Source organism: Arvicola amphibius, chromosome 10 (assembly GCF_903992535.2).
Source record: "Arvicola amphibius chromosome 10, mArvAmp1.2, whole genome shotgun sequence".
NCBI lineage: Eukaryota > Metazoa > Chordata > Mammalia > Rodentia > Cricetidae > Arvicola > Arvicola amphibius.
The window spans coordinates 6,010,056-6,033,256 of record NC_052056.1 but is presented as its reverse complement, the minus strand read 5'-3'; the positions used below and the strand labels follow the sequence as shown (position 1 = coordinate 6,033,256).

At 45.8% G+C, this 23,201-nt stretch overlaps 1 protein-coding gene across 1 annotated transcript; it reads right to left on the bottom strand.

The window, feature by feature from the left end:
- Window positions 1-12,216: 12,216 nt before the first annotated feature.
- On the bottom strand, window positions 12,217-12,972 carry Fam243a (family with sequence similarity 243 member A). Its single transcript, XM_038344695.1, has one exon. The coding sequence runs from the start codon at window positions 12,970-12,972 to the stop codon at window positions 12,217-12,219; it is 756 nt and encodes a 251-aa protein (XP_038200623.1).
- Window positions 12,973-23,201: the final 10,229 nt, after the last annotated feature.

The following is a 23,201-nucleotide window of genomic DNA, read 5'->3' as shown; positions in this document are numbered from 1 at the left end:
GCCTCCGTGTTCTCTCCGTGAGACATATTGGGACCCCTTGTGCAGATCCCTGTTAACCCCACCTGTATCGTGCAGCTTTGTCTGTGTGCCCGTCTTAGCGCTCCCCCTCCTCTCTGCTCTCTCCCAGATGCTGTACAGTGGTGCACTAGACAGGCCCAGCCTTCCCCCTCCTCTCTGCACTCTCCCAGATGCTGTACAGTGGTGCACTAGACAGACTCAGCCTCCTCCTCCTCTCTGCTCTCTCCCAGATGCTGTACAGTGGTTCACTAGACAGGCCCAGCCTCCCCCCTCCTCTCTGCTCTCTCCCAGATGCTGTACAGTGGTAAATTAGCACGGGCCCAGCCTCCACCCCGTCATTCGCAAACTCACATCTTGCTGAGCCTGGGGACTGCTCCCCCACTGAATCCAGACTTCCTAGAGCAGCCAGGCTTGTTTCTCATGGGAATCCTGACCCACTGTCAATCATGTAGATGGCACTGGGATATTCGATGAGTGTGCAGCTGATGGCATCAAAGAACGGGAGCAGGGAGCTTGGCCCAGCCCATAAATGCCTTACCCAATCCATCTTCTCCCCTTCTCCCTTGGCATAATCCTGGGGTTTTGTGTTTGATTTTTCTTCGAGACAGGGTTTCTCTGTGTAGCCCTGGCTGTCCTGGAACTTGCTCTGTAGACCAGGCTGGCCTCGAACCCACAGAGATCCACCTGCCTCTGCCTTCTGAGTGCTGGAACTAAAGGCATGCGTTACCACTTCCAGGATTATAGTCCTGCGTTTTACATAGCCATAGTGCCACCAACTTCAAGAATCGTTTCCCAGCTTTCCTTGTGACCAAGTTGGGCCAATCAAGTTTGAGCATTTTAGGACTTCCTGAATAGTTCTTTAGAAGGGATGAGAGGAGGGACCAGAGAGGACTCGGGTTTGATCCCCAGCACCACATGGTGGCTCACAACGGTCTGTGAGACCGGTCCCAGGGGAGCCAGTGTCCTCTGGCCTTCATGCATGCACACACTCATATGGTGCATACACATAAATGTAGATAAAACACCCCCACACAGAAGAGAATTTATTCCTTAAAGACGATAGAAGGGCTGAAGTGATGACTTGTAAGAGTGCTTGCTACACAAGCGTGAGGACCCTAGTTCAGATCCTCCCTACCCACCTAGAAAGCCAAGCGCAGCCTGGGCTCCTGTACCACAGTACGGAGGCAGAGACAGGGTGATCACTGAGACTTGCTGGCTACCATGTTAGCTCAAGTTTCAGTGAGAGACCCTACCTCAGAGGAATAGGGCAGAGAGTGAAAGAGAAAGTCACCCAGTGTCCTTCTTCCTCTGTGCATGTGCAGGTGTGTGCATCTGCACACACACACATGCACACACACTGCGTTCACACACACCGCGTTCACACACATACTCACACAAGAGTGGGTGAGATGGGCGACCACTGTGGCTCAACTGTAAAACACTGGCCTGGCAGACTCGAGGCACTGGGTTCCATCCCTAGCATGCAAACAGTAAAAGAGATGGAATGAGCTTTGCATCCGTCCTTTCTCCTACGCCTGCCAGGATGCTAAAGCAATGGGTTGTTCATCAGCCATTTTGAGCTATGAGGTAACCTTGAGGTCCAAACCAGGTCTGAGATAATGGAGCTCTAAGGGAGTCCCTGCAGGTGTCATGGCAGGCAGGGAAACAGTCTGCAAAGAAGTGAGACCGAAAATGCCGTCCAGTCTGACTTAGCCTGGATCAAACTTCAGGAGTCTGATGCCAGGCAGTTTGTTACCAGCATATTTAAACACCATAGAATTTGGGAAAAGGTTTCTAGGCAACAAGATTCCCATTCCAGGTTTCCAGGCAACAACCATTCCCATTCCAGGTACACAAAGTTTAAGGTATGACTACATAGAAACTCATTTGCAAAGTTTATGTGACTCCAAAGACAGGTTCTGTAGTGTGAGGGCCTCGGATCTGGTATCATCTCTGACAGAGGTTGCATAGAGGTCAGCGGGCTATAAAGCAGCTGTGACATCACCCTAAAGGATGGATTCTATTTATGGGAACTAAAGATAAAGGTCTAGGGAGAGAGGAATCTAGAGTAAACGCCCTGGGAGGTTTGGGTGAGGTCTGCCTCTGCAGATAGCAATGGTCACCAAGTTCCACTTCCAGCTTTCTGGGTGGAATGCAGGTATTTTATCTCCTCCATTGAAGAGACAACCTCACGCATTTAGCATTCCCGGTTTCCCTAGGGATCTGTGGGTAAAAACACAGCTCTGTTGTTGTGCTCCCAACAGAGCTAGGACCCTGGGTCCTGGTGCCTGAGGGCCATCATGTGCCCTGAACAGCCCCTTCTTGGCACTTCTTACTTTGACTGGGGAGAGGATGCACCTGACTGTCTGGTGACATCTCTGTGTATTCCTGGCCCAACCTAATGCCAGCTGATGTAAGCATTCAGTAAGGGCTGGCATATGTGATAGTTCTGGCACATGTGACTCCATTTTAAGGCCCTCGACCCATTTTCTTGGTGAGCGACTGGGCCTCAGGAAAGCAAAGCAGATTTGAAAGGTCTCAAGATTCCCACAGGGGCCCCTAGTTCCGAAGGTCAGGGTGTCCTCTGTTTTCTGCTTTAATTCCTGTGTGTATCATAAAAACACTGGTGTTGTGTAACCAAACTGCACATTAAGGGCTTTGATTATGTTGAACTCTCTTCTGCTTGCTCTTCTAATCATTAAGCAAAGCTTCAAAGCAAGGGAGCACCAAGTTCATCATATTGAATCAGTTTACTTGTAGATGAGAAACATGCCCCCTTGCTTATCCTTGGTCACCCAAGGGATACACAACTGCTTTGTTTGTTTGTTTCTATTTATTTTGTACTGCAAACCCATGAGGCTTTATGAGGTGCCCTGCCTGTCCCTCAGTTTTGTGCTGAAATATATTTTTGTTGTGTGTGTAGCTGATGCTGGGTGGTGCCTGTGTTGATTTTCTTACAGGATGTAAATGAGGGAAGGGATCAAGTGCAGAGTGGTGGTTTTGAGTACAAGCCTGTCCTTGTGACCTGACTGTGTTAGGGACTTGCTCACCTCTCAGCTTCCTCATTTGTCAAAGGGAAGAATGATAGCAGCTGCCTGGCAGTTGCCCAGGACATTAAATGTGACATGGTAAAAAAGGCATTGTGGGTAGTGATGTGGTAACTGAGGTCTTGCGGGTAGCAATATGGTAACTGAGGCATAGTGGGTAGCCATGTGGCAACCAAGGCATTGTGGGTAGTGATGCAGTAACCGAGGAATTGTGGGTAGTGATGTGGTAACTGAGGTATTGCCTCCACTGTGAACTGTATTGGGATCTTAGCTCTGTGCACAGTGGCAGTTCCCACAGCTGCTCTGTGACCCGGGTTTTCACATCTGTAAAACATAGATACGGTAATCCCTATAATGCAGTCATTGTGGTGGTGAAGTGAATTCACTCATGCAGTTAAATAAATCGCTGGCTCACTTGAACATACACAGCTAGTGACAGGGGAGTTAACACCAGAGTCCAAGGTTCTTACCGTGAAGCCCTCACCATCTCCTGCTGTTTCCAGCACTTTCTCACCCTCGAACTCTGGGTAGTATGAGATCAATACAATAAATAATCGATATAATCGAAGGGCAACCCCATTGATAGGCCCAAACTCAGGTGTGTTACACTTTAGTCTGCACAGTGACATCTGAGGAGACCAAGGAGGCCTAATTACTAGTCATGCTAACTGCTCTCAAGGAATTAAACCCCAAAGCTTATGTGATGCAGAGAAGAGACCACACAAATGAGCTACACAGAGTTGGTTCGGCAGCTCAATTGCCAAAGAGAAATGCAGCATTTTAAGAAGAAGAATAAGGTGCAATTTACAGCTTCACAGCAGTGGTTGATGGAAGAGTCCTGCAGGTCCTGCTTCCTAGGGCCTGTGTCTTCTCATAGGGAAGTCTTTACACGTGTGGTCCAGTTAAGGATGTGAAGATAGAAGCTACACCGGGAGCAGAAGCCAGAAGCAAATCCAGTCCTGGAAGCCAACTCAGTCCCAGGACACTGACAGATCAGGACTGAGCCAGCGACCAGATCCAGAGTCAGCGATCTCCACCAGAACAGGTACAGGGGAGTAACCGCTGAGCAACTGAGCCAGAGCCAGAGATTGCTGAGGGTCCTGATGTGAATGTTGGACCTTCAAGAGAGTAGACCTCTGCTAGTCTGGGTGTGAGTGAACCTGGGACCTCCAAGGGAACAGGCAGGAAGCAGAGATCTCAGCAAGGCCAGGCATGAGTCTGGGTCCTCAGAGGGAGTAGGCCTGAGCAAGGAACTCTGTGGGTCCGAACACGAGTCTGGGACCTCCGAGGCAGTAGACTGGAGCCAGAAATCTTTCCATGTCCAACTCCAACCCAGGGACTTCTGCAGGATTTGGAGAAACAGGTCAAAGCCAGCAACCTAGGCCAAAGTAGGCCTGATACAGCAAACTCCAAGGGAGCAGAGCAAAGCACAGGAGCACTGAGCTACCTTCAGGAACAGGAGTAACCAACAGGGTAACTAGAACTGTGACACTGACTGTACCACGAGGAACAACATCTGAGCTTTGGATTCACTGGCACCTAGAAGATTATTCAACAGAATCTCAGACAGCACCAACCACACCTATTAGAGGAAAAGATGAGTGGAAAAGGTAAGAATACATGCAACACCACAAAGAGCAACACGACACCAGTAAAACCTAAAGACCCTACAACAGCAAGACCTGAACAACCAAATATGGGTGAACCAGAAGAAAATGACCTAAAAAATAACTTCAAGAGAATGTTTGAAACTCTAAAAGAGGAAAGTAAAGAAATGGAGGAAAAGACAAACAAAAAATTGGAAGACATCAGCAAATCACTTAAAGAAAACCAAGAAAAAAAAACAAGCATATGAAAGAAACTATTCAGGACTTGAAAACTGAAATAGAGACAATAAAGAAAACACAAGACAAGGGAATTATAGAAACAGAAATCATGAGAAAATGATCAGGAACCACAAATGCAAGCATGAACAGCAGAATATAAGAGATGGAAGACAGAATCTCAAGCGCTGAAGATAAAATAGAGGAAATAGACTCATCAGTTAAAGAAAACATTATATCTAACAAGAGCTTCGCCCAAAATATCCAGGAAATAGGGGACACCATGGAAAAAGCCAAGTCTAAGAATAATAGGTATAGAAGAAGGAGAAGTTCAACTCATAAGCAAAGAAAATATATTTAATAAAATCATAGAAGAAAACTTTCCCAACCTAAGGAAAGTATGCCTATGAAGATACAAGAAACTTACATAACACCAAATAGACTGGATCCAAATAAAAAGTCCTCTTGCCACATAATAAAGCACTAAACATACATAGTAAAGAAAGAATATTAAGAGCTGCAAAGAAAAAAGGTCAAGTAACATATAAAGGTAGACCTATCAGAATTACAGCTGACTTCTCATTGGAGACAATGAAAGCCAGAAGGTTGTGGTCAAGCAGTTTGCAGACATTAAGATGTAGAAAGAAACAGCAGGGCTGTGTCCGGCCACCCGGCTAGCTTTATCCGAAATAATTACACGGAAACTGTATTCTTTTAAAACACTGCCTGGCCCATAGTTTCAGCCTCTTATTGGTTAATTCTCACATCTTCCTTTAACCCATATTTAGTAATCTGTGTAGCACCACGAGGTATGGCTTACCAGGAGAGATCTTAACCTGCGTCCATCTCAGAGAGGAGAATCATGGTGACTCACTATGGCGACTGCCTGAAGCTTCTCCCCAACTCTCCCAGAATTCTGTTCTGTCTATTCCGCCTACCTAATTTTCTGTTCTCTTAAAGGGCCAAGGCAGTTTTCTTTATTAATAATGAAAGTAACACATAAACACTCCTCCATCATTAAGAGACCACAGATGTCAGCCCAGACTACTATACCTAGCAAAACGGTCAATCACCATAGGAAGACAAAACAAGATATTCCATGACAAATCCAGATTTCACCAATACACATGGAAACAAACCCAGCCCTACACAAAATACTAGAAGGAAAACTCCAAGGAAGTTGGCTACACTAACAAAAGCACAGACAATTGATGGTCTCATAGCAGCAAATCCCAAAGAAGGGAAAAACGCACAAATTAACATCACCAACAATGAAAACTAAATTAACAGGAGATAGAAATCACTGGACATTAATATCCCTTAATGTAAATGGACTCAACTCACCTATAAAAAGGCATAGGATAACAGATTGGATATGAAAACAGAATCCTTCTGCATACAAGAAACACATCTCAACCTCAAAGACAGACATCATCTCAGAGTAAAGAGCTGGGAAAATATATACCAATCAAATGGACCTAAGAAACAAGTGGGAGTAGCTATCCTAATATATAACAAAATAGACTTCAAGCTAAAATAAGTAAAAAGAGACAAAGAAGGAAAATCCATCAAGAGGAAATCTCAATACTGAACATCTATGCACCAAATACACAGGCACCCTCATATGTCAAAGAAACACTTCTAAAGCTTAAATCATACATTAAACGCCAACAGATTAATAGTGGGAGACTTCAACACACCCCTCTCACCACTAGACAGGTCACTCAGACAAAAAATGAACAGAGAAATAAGAGAACTAACAGATGTTATGACTGAAGTGGACTTAACAGACATCTATACAACATTCCATCCAAACAGAAAAGAATATACGTTCTTCTCAGCACCTCATAGAACCTTCTCAAAATTAACCACATACCCAGTAACAAAACAAACCTCAACAAATACAAAAAACTAAATTGGGTTATGAAAATAACTCAATGTACCTTATCAGATCACCATGGTTTAAAACTAGAAGGCAACAGCAATACTAATTCCAGAAAACTCACAAACACATGGAAATTAAACAATGTTCACCTGAATCATCAATGGGTCAAGGAAGAAATAAAGGGAGACTTCCTAAAATTAAAAATTAAAATTAAAGACTTCCTAAAATTCAATGAAAATGGCCACACAACAAACCCAAATTTATGGGACACAATGAAAGCAGTGTTAAGAGAAAAGTTCATAGCATCAAATGCCTACATAAAGAAGCTGCAAAAATCCCATACTAGTGTATTCACAGAACATTTGAAAACTTTAGAACAAAAAGAAGCAAACTCACTTAAGAGAACTAGACGGCAGGAAATAAAGTGAGAGCTGAAATCAACAAAATAGAAACAAAGAAAACAATACAAAAAAAATCAATGAGACAAAGATCTAGTTCTTCGAGAAAATCAACAAAATAAACAAACCTTTATCCAAACTAACCAAAAGGCAGAGAGAGAATAATCAAATTAACAAAATCAGAAATGAAAAGGGGGACATAACAACAGCCACGGAAGAAATACAGAGAATCATCAGGTCATATTTCGAAAACCCATACTCCACAAAATTGAAAAACTGGGAAGTGGACAACTTTCTGGATAAATATCACTTACCAAAATTAAATCAAGACAAGATAAGCAAATTAAACAGACCTATAACTGCTGAAGAAATAGAAACAGTCATCAAAAGTCTCCCAAACAAAAAAAGCCCAGGACCAGATAGTTTCTGCTCAGAATTCTACAAGACTTTCAAAGAAGAACTAATACCAATACTCCTCAAATTATTCCACACAATAGAAACAGAAGGAACATTGCCAAACTCTTTTTATGAGGCTACAACTACCCTGATACCCAAACCACATAAAGACATTACTAAGAAAGAGAAATTACAGACCAATATCACTCATGAACATTGATGAAAAAAATACTAAATAAACTACTGGCAAATCAAATCCAAGAACACATCAGAACCATCATCCACCATGATCAAGTCGGCTTCATCCCAGAGATGCAGGGATGGCTCAACATATGAAAAATCTATCAACGTAATCCACCATATAAACAAGCTGAAAAATAAAAACCACATGATCATCTCATCAGATGCCAAAAAAGCTTTTGACAAAATACAACATCCCTTCATGATAAAGGTCTTGGAGAGAACAGAGATACAAAGAACATACCTAAACATAATAAAGGCAATATATAGCAAGCCAACAGCTAACATCAAACTAAATGGAGAGAAGCTCCCAATGATTCCACTGAAATCAGGAACAAGACAAGGTTGTCCACTCTCTCCATATCTATTCAATATAGTTCTTAAGGTCCTAGCTAGAGCAATAAGACACCAAAAGGAGATCAAGGAGATACAAATTGGAAAAGAAGTCAAATTCTCACTGTTTGATGATGATATGGTAGTTTACATAAGCGAACCCAAAAATTATACCAAGGAACTTCTACAACTCATAAACACTTTTAGTAATGTAGGAGGATACAAGATTAACTAAAAAAAAAAAATCAGTAGTCTTCCTGTACACAGATGATAAATGAGCTGGGGAAGAAATCAGAGAATCAACACCCTTCACAATAGCCACAAATAGCATAAAATATCTCAGAGTAACTCTAACCAAACAAGTGGAAGACTTGTATGACAAGAACTTTAAATCTTTGAAGAAAGAAATTGAAAAAGATACCAGCAAGTGAAAAGATCTCCCATGCCCTTGGGTAGGCAGAATTAACATAGTAAAAGAGCAATCTTACCAAAAGCAATCTACAGATTCAATGTAATGCCTATCAAAATCCCAGCAAAATTCTTCACAGACCGCGGAAGAATGGTACTCAACTTCATATGGAAAAGCAAAAATCTCAGGATGGCCAAAATAATCCTGTACAAAAAAGGAATTTCTGGAGGCATCACAATCCCTGACTTCAAACTCTACTACAGAGCTACAGTACTGAAAACATCCTGGTATTGGCATAAGAACAGACAGGGGACCAATGGAACCAAATACAAGACTCAGATATCAATCCACACATCTTTGAACACCTGATTTTTGACAAAGAAGCAAAAAATACCAAATGGAAAAAAGAAAGCATATTTAACAAGTGGTGCTGGCATAACTGGATATCAACATGTAGAAGAATGAAAATAGATCCATATCTATTGCCATGTACAAAACTCAAGTCCAAATGGATCAAAGACCTCAACATAAAGCCAACCACACTGAACCTTATAGAAGAGAAAGTGGAAAATACATTTGAATGCATTAACACTGGAGACCACTTCCTAAATATAACCCCAGCAGCAAGACACTGAGAGAAACAATTAATAAACGGGACCTCCTGAAACTGAGAAGCTTCTGTAAACAAAGGACACGGTCAACAAGACAAATCGACAGCCTACAGAATGGAAAAAGATCTTCACTAACCCCACATCAGACAGAGGTCTAACCTCCAAAATATACAAAGAACTCAAGAAACTGGTCACCAAAAAACACATAATTTAATTAAAAAAATGGAGTACAGACACAAACAGAACTCTCAACAGAGTAATCTAAAATGGCTGAAAGACACTTAAGGAAATGGTCAACATTCTTCGTCATCAGAGAAGTGCAAATCAAAACAACTCTGAGATTCCATATTACACCTGTTAGAATGGTCAAAATCAAAAACACTGATAACAACTTATGCTGGAGAGAATGTGGGGAAAAGGGAACACTTCTGCATTGCTGGTGGGAGTGCAAGCTAGTACAGCCCCTTTGGATGTCAGTGTGGTGATTTCTCAGAAATTAGGAAACAACCTTCCTCAAGACCCAGTAATACCACTTTTGGGTATATATCCAAAGGATGCTCAATCGTGCCACAAGGACATGTGCTCAACTATGTTAATAGCCACTTTGTTTTTCATAGCCAGAACCTGGAAACAACCTAAATGTCCCTGGACCAAAGAATGGATAAGGAAAATGTGGTACATTTACACAATGGAGTACTACACAGAAGAAAAAATGACGTCTTGAATTTTGCAGGAAATTGATGGAGCTAGAAAACATTATTTTGAGTGAGGTAACCCAGACACAGAAAGACAATCATCACATGCACTCACTCATAGGTGGTTTTTAAACATAAAGCAAAGAAAACGAGCCCACAAATCACAATCCCAGAGAACTTAGATAACAATGCGGACACTAAGAGAGACTTACATAGATCTAATCTACATGGGAAGTAGAAAGTAGAAAAAGAAAATTTGGAAGTAGAAAGTAGAAAAGGAAAAGATCTCCTGAGTAAATTGGGAGCATGGGGACTTGGGTGAGGGTTGAAAAGGGGAGAGGAGAGGCAGGGAGGGGAGCAGAGAATGTAGAGCTCAATTAAAATCAATAAAAAAAAATAATGGAAAGAAGAAAAGCAAAAAAAAAAAGGATGTGAAGATATTGTCACGTGGACTCTAAGTACAAAGATGGGAGATTTGATCCAGAAGAGCAAGAAGTGATGAGGCCACTAGTCAAGGGGTGCGCAAGCCATCAGAAGCCGTGAGAAGTATGTGGCAGCCTTTCCTGAAGCCCGGAGCAGTGCAGCCATGCTGGAGCCCTGAGCAGCAAGATCACGCTGGAGTCCCAAACAGTGTGGCCAAGCTTGAGATCACCGGAACTGATGTCTGCCTCCCTATGCCCACAACAGGAAAGGATGAATTGCCACTTCCAGTCACCAAACTTGCCGTCATTTGTCATAGCAGTCACCGGAAGCTCACCGAGCACAGTGTAAAAGTTGGGTCTGAGACAGGTGGAACTTTGTAGGTCCAAGTGGTTGGTGGTTTGGGGTGTGATACCCCTTTGTTATGATGTATGTTAAGATCTTCTTCCCCCCAACTTGAAAAGACTGCTGAACTCACCACTCATGACTGAAGAGCACTGGACACCCCTTTTCATCCCACAACCTCTTTCTGAATAGCACAGGGACGTTCTAGAAAGAATAAAGTCAGGGTGGAAGGGAGGGGGGAAAGGGGGAGGAGGGGGGGGAGATGGAAATTTTTAATAAAAAAATGAGAAAAAAAAGAATATGACGCACTCTGCATCTGTCAAGAACCTGGCTTCCAGCTTCATCTGCAGCTAAGGCTACTGGGAGTTGGTGGAAGTTCTCAAAGGATATTTTTTTTAAGATTTTTTTTTTAAGGTTTGGCAAAACCAAACACAAAGTAAGAGCAGAATTCTCATGCCCCCTTTGCTCCTGCCTCATGACTTCCCATATTTTCCCATGTTGGTCGTTATTTTATGCACCTCAGGACGATTACTTCTGTTGTAAAGTTATTGCTTCAACAGACACAAGGAGAATGAACTTTGTGGCAGGTGGCAGAGGGACAGGCTTTTTCTGTCCTTCCGGCCCACAGCAGGCACCCTGAGTTTAGGATGTTGTAAACTTCAGGAAGCTCAGCTCAGAGTCCTGAAATGATAAGCCATGGCAGCCTTGGACCCTCCTGGTAGGATTCTTGCAGGCTGGATATGTGGTTCCATAGCGCCCGGACTCATGCTCCCTATTTACCACATGATGTCTCCCTGGCTCCCTTTGGTGGGCCACTCGCTTGTCTTAGATGTATGGTGGGGTTGACCTGCATGGAGGCCACTCACGCACCACCAACACCTCGCAGAGGCTTATTGTCTACTTGACTGTCTGATCATGTCTTGCTCATGGCAAGCTGGATCTTCCTGGATTATTTTGGCTGAAGATTGTTGGTTTTGTACTTAATTTTCAGTGTTTTTATTTTTTTCAAATATCTGTACACTTGATTCTCTCTCCTCTCTCTCTCTCTCTCTCTCTCTCTCTCTCTCTCTCTCTCTCTCTCTCTCTCTCTCTCTCTCTTTCTCTCTCGGCTTTTCAAGAGAGGGTTTCTCTGTAGTTTTGAAGCCTGTCCTAGAACTAGCTCTGTAGACCAGGCTGGCCTCGAACTCACAGAGATCTGCCTGTCTCTGCCTCCCAAGTGCTGGGATTAAAGGCGTGCACCGCTACTGCCCAGCTCTCTCTCTCTCTTTTTTCTTCAACCTACATTTTGACCATACATCCTTTAACCCCACTCTTTGGCCATTACAGACCTCTGGGCTAAAACCCCCCTACCCTCCCATGAACATGGTCCTTGAGGTAGCCATTACAAGATGAGAGTTGAGACCCCCATAAATATCAACAAGCTTTAATGTGGCCTCTAGCAACCACAGGACTTTGCCAGCACCCCAGGAACCTCTCAGTCCAGGCGGCCTCCTGTGAGTTCACTCCCGAAGTGTCTGCGGTCACAGTGGTCCAGAATGGCACTCCACAGTTAGCAATAAAGACCAGGTGGTTCGTTGCTCGGTAGAGGAGATGCTCTTAAGAAAATTTCCCGAGATAGTAGTTCTCCCACCTCCGCACTTTGTTGGTGAGGGCCTTCCACTTGCTCAGGCTGACCTTCTCAATCCCTTTGCTGATTAAGTCACTGAAAAGTATGTACTGGTAAGCGTAGACGTTGTCGGCAGACTGCAGGCAGAACTCTTTCCTGTTGTTGATGATAAACCATTTCATAGAAGACCAGGCCGAGTCTAAGGGGTTCAGGTAATTATAGGGGGAGGGCAGAGGGATTAGCTCATGGCCGTAGGACTTAGCCACTCCTGGGGAGCACACGATGCTTGTTAAATTAACGGTTGTTGGGACATAGGCCTGGGCCTCCCCTTCCTTGTCTGCCTTTGGCTTCATCTCATCATGCTGCCTTCGCCCTTTGACCACAATGGCGCACTTCCCGTAGGCCTTCTTTACAACATCACAGAACTCAAAGAAGATGCTGTCTTCCTGTTTAATGCACAGGTCATCCCTTAGGAACATCCGGTATTTCCAAGGCACCCACCCTTGACTGCCTCCGGCATGCAGAATACACCAGGTTGGAGTGTGTAAGTAGTAGCTGTCACTAAAATCTTCCCCAGTGACAAGAGTTTCTGGGATCTCAGTTTCCCCAAAGTACACAGTCTTATATCCGTCATATTGTAGCGATCTCAGAGTGTTCAGATACTGGAGACATTGTTTCTTCCTGACGCTGTCAAACTGAGTTCTGATAATGATGTTCTTCAGAAGAGCGTTTGTTAAGCGAGCCATGGGGGCTCCCCTAGTGGCTTACATTTCTCCATCTGGGGAGTTCTGGAAGGAGTAGGATGCTGACCTCATAAAGGGCTTTCCCACAGCTGCGCCACCACAGTAGCCACACTTCAGATGCAAAGCATCATGGATGATGACTTCACAAAGGGCTTTCCTATACTATGCCAGCGCAGTAGCCGCACTTCAGATGCAAAGCATCATGGATGATGACCTCATAAAGGGCTTTCCCATACTATGCTAGTGCAGTAGCCGCACTTCAGATGCAAAGCATCACCAGCCGCGAGCTGAGAACACCAACCGCGGAAAATGCCTCCTAACATCACTCTGGAATAGATCATGGTCGCTCACGTGTCTGACTCCTCTCCATTTGGATATCGGGATGGATATTATATTCATTCACCCATTTCAGAGGTATTTACCGGTTGTGCCGTGTGCCAGGGGATAGTCATAACGTGTCCAGGAAGGCCTGGAGTGTGAGTGTTGCGTGCCTCTGTACATGTGGGAATTGTGCCACCTCCCTGCCTGCTGTTAGAGTTGTTTTCCAGGTGGCAGGGTGAAAGAAACAAGCTGCATGCCCGTCCCTCTCAGGGGCTGCTGTACTTGGGCTGATTCAGTTCATTTTCTGAAAAGCATTTGATTTGGTATAGCTTTCTGAGACGAGATATTGCTATGAAACCCTAAGAGGCCCAGTAGCTGGCCCAGGCTGGCCTTTTACTTTTAGCAATCCTCCTGCCTCAGCTATTTAATTTCTGGGATTGCAGATGCGCACAGCCCCACTCAGCCACACGTTGGTCTTATACTTGGGGGAAACGACAGTTTGCTTCACTCTCTCTGCCCCTTTGCTTTCATTTTCTTTGCGTTTTCTTGTCCTTTAATCAGAGCCAAAGGTGGTTGATAAATGTGCTAAGCGAGTCCTCCAAATAACAGCGAGGGCAAAATGACTTGTCCGGTCATTTGCGTCTCTGTCATCCTCTTCCCCGACCCTGGTCTACCAGGGTTTTTTGGGGTCTCAGGAAAACCCAGAATATCACCAGAGCCAAGTTCACATGAAGCGTGTGACTACCAGACATCCTCTCCACCTAGAGGCCGGAAGCGGCAGCCTTGGCTTTGTAGTTGTGGCCATTTTCTCTGGAGATGTTCCTTTAGCAGTGGAAAACACTTTTCGATCAAATTTGAGGTAGATCCCAACTATGAGAGCAGAGAGCTCTGAAGTGGTGATGGTTGCTATGGGAATTCCTTCATCCAATAGCCTTTAAGATACCAGCCCACTTTGGGCGTGGTCTCATGTACCTTCAGCCAATAAATAGCCTTTATGATACTGGCCCACTTGGCCATGGTCTTTTGTATTATAAATGCAGACTAAAAGCGAGCGTGGATCTCTTGGTTGCTGGTGTTGGTTCCAGTTATCAACACACGCAGAGTACTGTGGATCACTATTTCTCTGAGTTTATCCACAGATAAATAAGCCTTTGTTATACTCCATTCCGGGCTATTGTGGGACTCTTGTACGACAACAGACGGTAGTCTCATAGTCCCGCTTCAGGTAGATCCCAGCTATGTGGTCAGAGCGCTCTGAGGTGGTGATGGTGGGTGTACACTTCGCCTGTTCAGAAGCGCCCCTTGCTCCCTCCCCTGTCTGAAGGGATCTAACAGGCTGCAATGCAGCGCAAATCTATTGAGTGTGATGATGTCAATTTGGACACAATTTTCTGTTTCTCTTATTAGAAGTTATGATGAACTGGACTGTCAGTGTGGTTTTGATTTGCATTTCCCTAATGGTTAAGAATGTTGAATACTTTCCATAATTTAGTAGACATTTGTAATCCTTCTTTTGAGAGCTGCCCATTCACATTATTAATCTTTTTGGTTATTAATTTCTTGAGTCTTTAATATGTTCTAGATATTAATCCCCAGGGTAGATTTTCTCCTACTCTTTCTGCTGTGCAGGAACTTTTCAATTTCATGCACTCTCATTGGTCAATTCTCGCAGTAATTTCTTGAGCTACTGAAGTCATTGCCTGAGTCTGTATCTTGAACTGTGTTTCAAGATTTCAGGTCTTACATTAAGTCTTTTTATACAGGGCAAGAGGCAGGCCCACCTCACTCGTCTGCATGTGGGTGTCCAGTTTCCTGGCACTATTTGTTGAAGAGACTGTCTTTTTGCCGATATGTTGTGGGCACTTTTGTTGAAGACCAGATGAGTGTGGTTGTGTGGGTTTACTTTTCAGCCCCCTCCTCTGCCCCGTTAGTCTAAATGTCTACAGTCTGTGTTTGTGCTGGCCATGCCGTTTTGGTTTGTGAAATTTTGTTACTGACATGGAAAAAAAAAACAAACTTAGTTCATCACTTGATGTTATTTGTGTTATATAAATATTGTTTCATGCTAGCATTTCATTTTGTTGTTTAAATTGTAATTTGAATATAATTGTGCAGAACTGCCAAAAGTAAGTAAATCTAGAGAGCAGAGTGTGTTCTGTGAGGAATGGATCCTGTTTTCACCTCCATTTTCTCCTTCCTCTAAGAAATCATTGTGTTTAGTGTTTGTGTGCTCTCCTGTAATTTCTATGTGAAAATACAACAAATGTGTATACCTGCGCAAACATGAAACACATCATGTGTGTTCTCTCATACTTCTCACAAGTGTGATCTCTGGAAGTGGACCTCCATATGCGGAGTGGTGATGTTTGACACCCAGATCACCCACCCACGTAAATAAACAAGGAATCAAATGTGACACAGAAAGATGCCTACACACCCATGTTTACTGTGACTCTCCACAGTAGCCAAACGATGTGGAGTGGGCTTAGATACCCATCCATGGATGAGTAGATAAAGAAAATTTCATACACACACACACACACACACACACACACACACACACACGTTGCCCTCCTCCAGGCAATGGAATGTTAGTCACCTGTTAGAGGGAATGAAATTAGGCCAGTGAGACGGCTCAAGGCGTGTAGTGGTTTGAATGAGAATTCCCCTTATGGTCTTGGATATTTGGATACTTGATTAACGATGCTGTTGGGGAGATTTAGATGGCACAGCCTTGCTGGAGGAACCATGTCATTGTGGGTAGGCGCTGAAGTTAAAAGCCTTGTGCCATTGCCGGTTTGCTCTCTCTGTTTCCTGCTTGGAGATGTGCTGTCTCGGCTTCCTGCTCCTGCTGCCCAGCACCATCATGCCTCCCCATCATGATGTACTCTTACTCCTCTGGGATGGTGAACCGAAACAAACCCTTCTTCCGTAAGAGTCTGGTCGTGGTGTCTTATCTGAGTATAATAACGGGTTCTTTATTTAGGGGGAACTCACAGATCACAGGCCTCCATATGACCTGGGAAATGGAACCGAACCCAGCATCTAGGTGAGGGGGGGAGGGGGAATGGGCAGACACACTTTTTGGTATCCCAGACTGTGCCCAACCTGGTCCAGCCTCTCAAAGGCCATTGGCTAAAGGAGGTTCCCCACCAGTGGCCTTTCCTTCAGGTTGAGGAAGAGGTCGGTGCTTCTACAGGCCCGCGGCCTGACCACTTTTCAGTTTCCCTCAGTTTTGTGAGGTCCATGTGCACGCTGCCTGTGAAGTCCAGTGTTAGTGGAAACCCCACTCTAGAGATGTTGTCAGGCTTGTCGTCCGCCACCTCCCAGGTGATATCTGCTTCCTTGATTGTCTTCAGCAAGGACCCTGGGAGGCTTTGTTAGACAGAGAACCCCTCATTCCTAATTCTTGGTCTCGGTTGTTTCCCAGCCACTGACCCCACTCTATGCCTGGTTACAAGTCCCACGTCCCCAGGCTGTGCCAGGGTTGGGACTTCTCTGTCTCTCTTCCTATTGCAGAGGCTGTGCCACAGTAAATCCACTCCAGCAACAATCTCCTGCCCGAATAACGTCTATTGTTAAAGCACACTTTAGAAACTGTCATTCAATACCTGTGTTCCACTGCTTTCCTAGACTCCAGGGGACATGAATCTGATGGTTCTATGGAGGCTGCAGACTCTGTCCAGGGGACGGTGGGCTTAGAGAGACTCAAAGTGGTGGCCGAAAGTCAGTGAGGATAGAGGGAGATCGACTGGTGGCTGCCCATGTGAGTGAAGTCACTGCTCAAGGGACAGCACTTGCCAGAGTGAAGTCACTAGGCCTCCCTGTGTTGATGCTGTCCATGCCCATCCTGGCTGCCAAGTGGCCAGTCTGTCCTTTCACATACCTCAGGAATGGCAGCACCCCCTGCTGGTTCAGGTCTCCCAGAGCTAGAGGGCAGACAGGAAATGTTCTACAAAGGCTGTGTGCTAAGCCTTGGCCACCACCCTGTAGGGCTACCAGGGTGGAGGAGCTTTCAGGAGTTGTCAGAAGTGCGCTAGGTGACATAGAAACTCTGGTCTGTGTGCCTGCCCTCTGTCCTGGTCCTCTGTCTCTGTGCAGCTTCCTCCCTTCCTCCTTGTTTTGAGCAGGGCCCCCACCACAGTTCCCTCCTCAATACACTGTGCTGTCAACCCACACGTTAAGTGTGCAGATTCCCATCTACATGATGGCAGAGGAGGGGCCAGGCCAAACCACACACAGCAGCCCTCATAAAGGCTGTGGTCTTTGCTACTTGGTATTCATATGTCTTGTTCTTTACCAGTTCAATAAGCAAGTTAGCATTTCACGGTGGGTGCATCTGATTAAAAAAATGAGAATAAGAATTTAATATAAAATGCACAAATTCAGTTGCCTTTGGGGGTATGTTAGAGCAAGATAGGACTTGGGGTTGAGGTAAGCCAGTCAAGGGAGGACTCCTGGGGGGACCCCTGGGATCCTGGAGCTTTGCTGAATGTCACTCAGAGGTCACAGTACTTAGAAACTAGTCTTACAAAACACAAAAGAATCCAAACCCCCACTAAGCCCCAGGCAGCTGCCACTATAAACAGATGTGTCCTGTGGCTAGCTTCTCACTGCACAGCCCCAGCCCCTGTTTGGAAGCCACGACACTTACTGATTTAATCAGACCACACTGAGCTGTGCACTGTTGGGGCTCCCAGGGGCAGCACAGCAGGGCAGTGAGGTCACCCCTGGGGACTGCTCAGGTCCAAGCCTTGGACACTGGAGTCCGCTGGGCTGAGACTTTCCGAACCAGCTCCAGCTCGTCCAGCCCCACCCCTATAGCCCCTACAGGACACCTTCAGGGACAGTTGACCCACGAACCTTACAGGTTCCTAACCAGGAGCCTCTTCTGATCATAGACTGGAGGACATCTGCCCTTGCCTGGCTCCCTCAGTGGCTCCTCTGGTGGTATTATCCCTATCCCTTGTGGGTCTGACTTTTGACAAGAAGGAAGAGGTCCTGAGAACAAACCGAACTTACAGCTCAGTAGACAGTCCTGCCTCTGTGTGTGTGTGTGTGTGTGTGTGTGTGTGTGTGTGTGTGTGTGTGTGTGTATGTAACTGACTGCTGGACCCTTCCAGTCTCCCCAGCTGTGCTCCTGGCTGATATTTCCAATGAGAAAGCGGCTCTGTCATGGGAGCACCATACAGCCATGCAGGCCCGGCTTCTAGTGACTGGGTAACAATGTGTTAGTCCTGGGAGTGGCTCCCCCCTTACCTGTTATCTAGTAATCAATCCCTGTGGCCCGTGTTATGGAAATAAACACCATCGCCCCATTTACAAAGCAGACAGAGAGAGGCCAGGTGCCCTCCCTTCTCTTCTCAACCGAGAGCAAACTCCTTGACATTTTAAAGGAAACTCTTGAAAGGAAGCATTAGTGTAAAGTGTGCTTTCCAGAATGAGGATTGTTGGTCAGGACAGAGCATGGGAGTATGCTTATGTGTAAGGATTGTGTGTGTGTGTGTGATGTGCATGATATATAGGTATATATATGTATGTATATGCATATGTGTGGGGTATATTAACATATGTGAGTACATGTTTGTGTGTGGAGATTAGTGTACACATGCACACATGGATGTGGACATGTATGTGTCTTTATGTGTGTAGGCACATGTGAGACTAAGTAGCCTGTAGGTGTACACACAACCCTCATGAATGTCCTGTCAGCCGACTTTAGTGTGAGGAAGCCTTCCTCAGGCCTGCAGCCTTCCCGTGGCCCTCTTCTCATGGCGTTCCCAGCTGCCTGCCTAGGAACTGGAAAAGGTCGGGCCTGGCCTGTGTAGGAAGGCTAAATGAGCAGAGCCAGGGAGTGAGCCCAGAGGCAGTATTCCTCCGTGGTCTCTGTGTCAGTTCCCTCTTGAGCTCCCACCCCGACTTTTCTCAGTGATGGACTGACCTGGAAGTGTGAGCTGAAAAGTTACACTGGTCATGGTGTTTACTATAGCAACAGAAAGCAAGCTAGGCAGATGTGATAGAAACGTCATGGGGCTTTAAACTCTGATAGACTTCGCGCCGAAGCCTCTGTTGGCTGTGTGACAGTGTACAAATGGCTTAGCGTCTCTGGGCCTCGGCTTCCTTGACCCTCCTTTGCGGCATCTGTGATTGGGTGGTCAAGGCTGGTGTGTGTCACTGCATCAGCACTGCCTAAGCCACTCAAACTAGACCCTCCCTCTGTTGTCCCTTAAAGGGTTAATGGCTGCCATCGTAGACTTAAGGGCCCCTGTACCCTTCCCACAGAACCCCTTTAGCCCATGTGAGCAGTACCGCCTAAGAGCATCCCTGCTCTGGTTTTAGACTGATTGACATATTCCATCATGGCCCACTGCCGGGTCCAAGGTGTGTCTGTGTTGTGGTTTGTGTGTGAGGTGTCCCCCCTTCCACAGACTTGTGTTTTGTAAATTTTATCCCTAGATGATGGTGCATTTTCAGACATGGTGTATAAACTTTGGAGGAAGTGGGTCCAAGGAGGTATGCCTCTGTAGGTTTTGCCTGGTCCCCAGTCCCTTCTCTCCTTCATCCTACCTGCCATGAGAGGAAGATGCACCCTCACAGGCCCCAGCAACAGGGCACACAGGGTAGGAGCTTTCTGCCTGTTGGCCAGGATTACCTTCCTCCCCACTGCTCCTCTGAGAACCTGTGTGTGTGTGTGTGTAGTGTGTGTGTGTGTGTGTGTGTGTTTGTAGGTAGGTACAAATACACCACAGATATATTTACACATGTGCACACATGCACACACAGAGATCTGTGTAGAGACAGACTGAATTGTGTGTGTGTGTGTGTGTGTGTGTAGGTACAAATACACCATAGATATATTTACACACGTGCACACATGCACACACAGAGATCTGTGTAGAGACAGACTGAATTGTGTGTGTGTGTGTGTTTGTATGAGGGAGGATGCAGAGATCTAAAGGCAGGGGAGCAAGAGAAGGTGATGGTGTGTGACATGAAAGCAGAAAGGGACGCTCTTTGGAAAAAGGAAGGGGCCAGCAAGAGAAGAACAGGGACTGAGGGAGCATCAGCAGGAACGTAGTATAATGGTGTATGGAAATATAATGAGTACATTTGAGCGCTAACTAAAATTTGACTCAAAAGGGATCTGAATTCTGAAAACACCAAGTACTAAAGCCATCAACACCGTCATTGCCATCACTGCTGCCACCACCCAGCAGCCTATTGTCTGTGCCTATTGTCACCACCACACACCTATGCGTGTGTACTTTGCATTTCCAAACCCAGTGACATGCAGGCTCTCCCTAGTGCTCATCTACGTGGTACAGCGGGCAGCTCTGGTACTGTTCTCCTCAGGTGACCTGTGAGCTGAGCTTCACAGAAGCGCAGTGATGGGTGCTCAGATGTCAAAACGGGGCTAACCACACCCAGACCAGAACCTGGGGTTCCTGGGCTAACCACGCCCAGACCAGGACCTGGGGTTCCTGAGTCCAAAGTGACTGGCTTGTTCAATGTACCCAGCTCTTCCAGAGAAAATGAAGAATTCTTAGCTTCAGCTATGAACAAATTTGGTCCTAAATTCAAGGGAGTAAGTCTTTAAAATGAAGTCACTTTTGGGGACAATCCCAACTCCCACATGTTCCAGGTGATCAACTGCCACTCAAAAGAGGATACGATCCCTAGAGGGTGGACATTAATCCCAAGCATTTGACTCCAGGTTCAGCCTTCACCCATGACAAGAAGCCGTCCTTTTACCCTCAGGAGTATCCGAACTCCCTGAGAACCCTGAGTCTCCCTCTGACCTATGGCTTCTATTGTTTCTTCTTATACCAGGAAAATCTGAGCCATAAGCTGCTGATGACTGTCATGTCAGAAGTGTCATGGCCAGAGATGCTCACCCTGACCCCATCCAGGGCTCAGCTCCTTCTTCAAGATCCCAGGCAGGCCCTAAACTCCTCCACCTGCAAAACAGCTGAGGCCTTCCAATGGTGGTCTATTGGCCCTGACTTTCAAGGGACCACCTGGGTTCCTGTGTGGAGCCTGCCATCCTCACCCTTTGGTTCTGGGTCGTCTTGTTGAGGCTGAAGGGCACCTGTATTGTGGATGATCAGGGAGCACTTAGCCACCTTGCTCTGAAACCCTTTCCTTTTGAGTTCAGAAGTTAAGTTTGAATAATAAATGTCCTCCAAGGACCTCTCGTTTTTCCTGAGGATGTTGCTGGCCAGCTGGAAGACAAAGATCACACCATAGATGCCGATGATGGTGAGGATGTACCAGGTGGCACTGGTCGCATCCGACAGCCTCAGGGTCCTGGTGGAATTGGTGCTGTTCCTCCCCTCCACAGGATCACGCAAGAAGGAGCTGGACTGGGTCTGGTTGAAGGCATCCTGGGGTTTCCATCTGATCCCTGGGAAACAGAAAGGCCAGATGAGACAGAGTGTCCTGGGCTAAGAGTGGAGGCCCATATCCAAAACCATGGAGGAGCGAGAGCTCAGGACAGCTTTTGGAGGCTTTCTGTGTGCAAAGTGAGAACCTATCGACATATGTGCCGCACTCCTCAAATCAACAGTTCAAAAGACAAGTTCTTCACTATAACATCACCAATTTTAACCACATTTCAAGTCATTCAAATGTGTTTGCATGTCAGAAAACCAAAATCTAGGAGACCGCAGAGACGGCTCAGTGGGTAAGAGTGGGTGCTGCTCTCGCAGAGGATCCGACTCAGTTCCGAGCACCCATGTAGATGGCCCTCAGCTCCGGGGATCCCATGCCCTCTTCTGGTCCCCTTGGGCACCTGCTCGTGCACAGAGACGCATTCGTCAACACATACTTGAAAATTAAAGCTTAAAAATGTATGAATGGCAAACTGTAGAAACTGCTGTTTATACTGCTGATTGTCTCATCAGCCTTCAGTCCTAAAAGAAGAAAAAAAATCTAAAATCTCAGCAGGAAAATGTGCAATCAGATCACAGGAAAAAGAGGAAGGACCTTCAATGCAGAGGAAAACGTCACCATGAGGGAAGTGTAAATAAAAATGAAACTTTTTTCATCAGCTTGTGCCGCTTCAGAACTCCCTGTGTGTGTGGATGGGGTAACAAGGCCCGGCGTCGATCCCTTCAATACAGAAGGCTTCTTGGCAGGCTCTATTGACATTCACGATGCACTTATTGACCCTGCCACTTGTTCTGAGCAGCTTGTCCCAAAGATGCACTAGCACAGGTCTGAACTGCAGAATCGGGCCTCTGGATTGGCGGGCCCCCATCCACAGACTGAACCAGCCGTGTAGGAGTGTGTGCAAAGGAAACACTGAGCATGTCTTGAATACTTAAGGCCTCTCTCCTCCTGTTAGTCCCTAAACAGTACATTGTGACAGCTGTTTGTGCAGCAGTTACAACTGGCCACACAGGAGAATGTGCACAGGGTATTTACACATTTTATATTATTTTACATAAACGACTCAAGCATTCATAGATTCCCTAACTGTGGGAACCCTGGAACCAATCCTCCGAGGCTGCCGAGGAAACTCCTGGGTGACCAAGTCATTCCAGCCCACGCGAGGGTGGAATGCATGTGGAATACAGAGGAGCCCTGAAGAGATTTTTAGATCTCAGCATTAATCAGTGAAAGCTAAGCTAAAACAGACATAGTGTGGAAACCTGTGAGTGCACTGATTTGCCCACAGTTTATGAGCGTACGCTCAGCCAGATTGCCTTCCCTGTCGCAGGGACCTGAGGTGGATGAGTCTATGAAAAGGAAAGGCCATTCGGTCCCAGCGTTGCAGGGGTTTCACCCGTGGTCACTTGGTTCCATTGTTTCCATGTCTGTGACTGAGCAGTATGCCATGGAGGGAGTGTGGTGGAGGAAGGAGGAGTGTGTGGTGGAGGAAGGGGCTCCCCATATGGTGGCCATGGAGG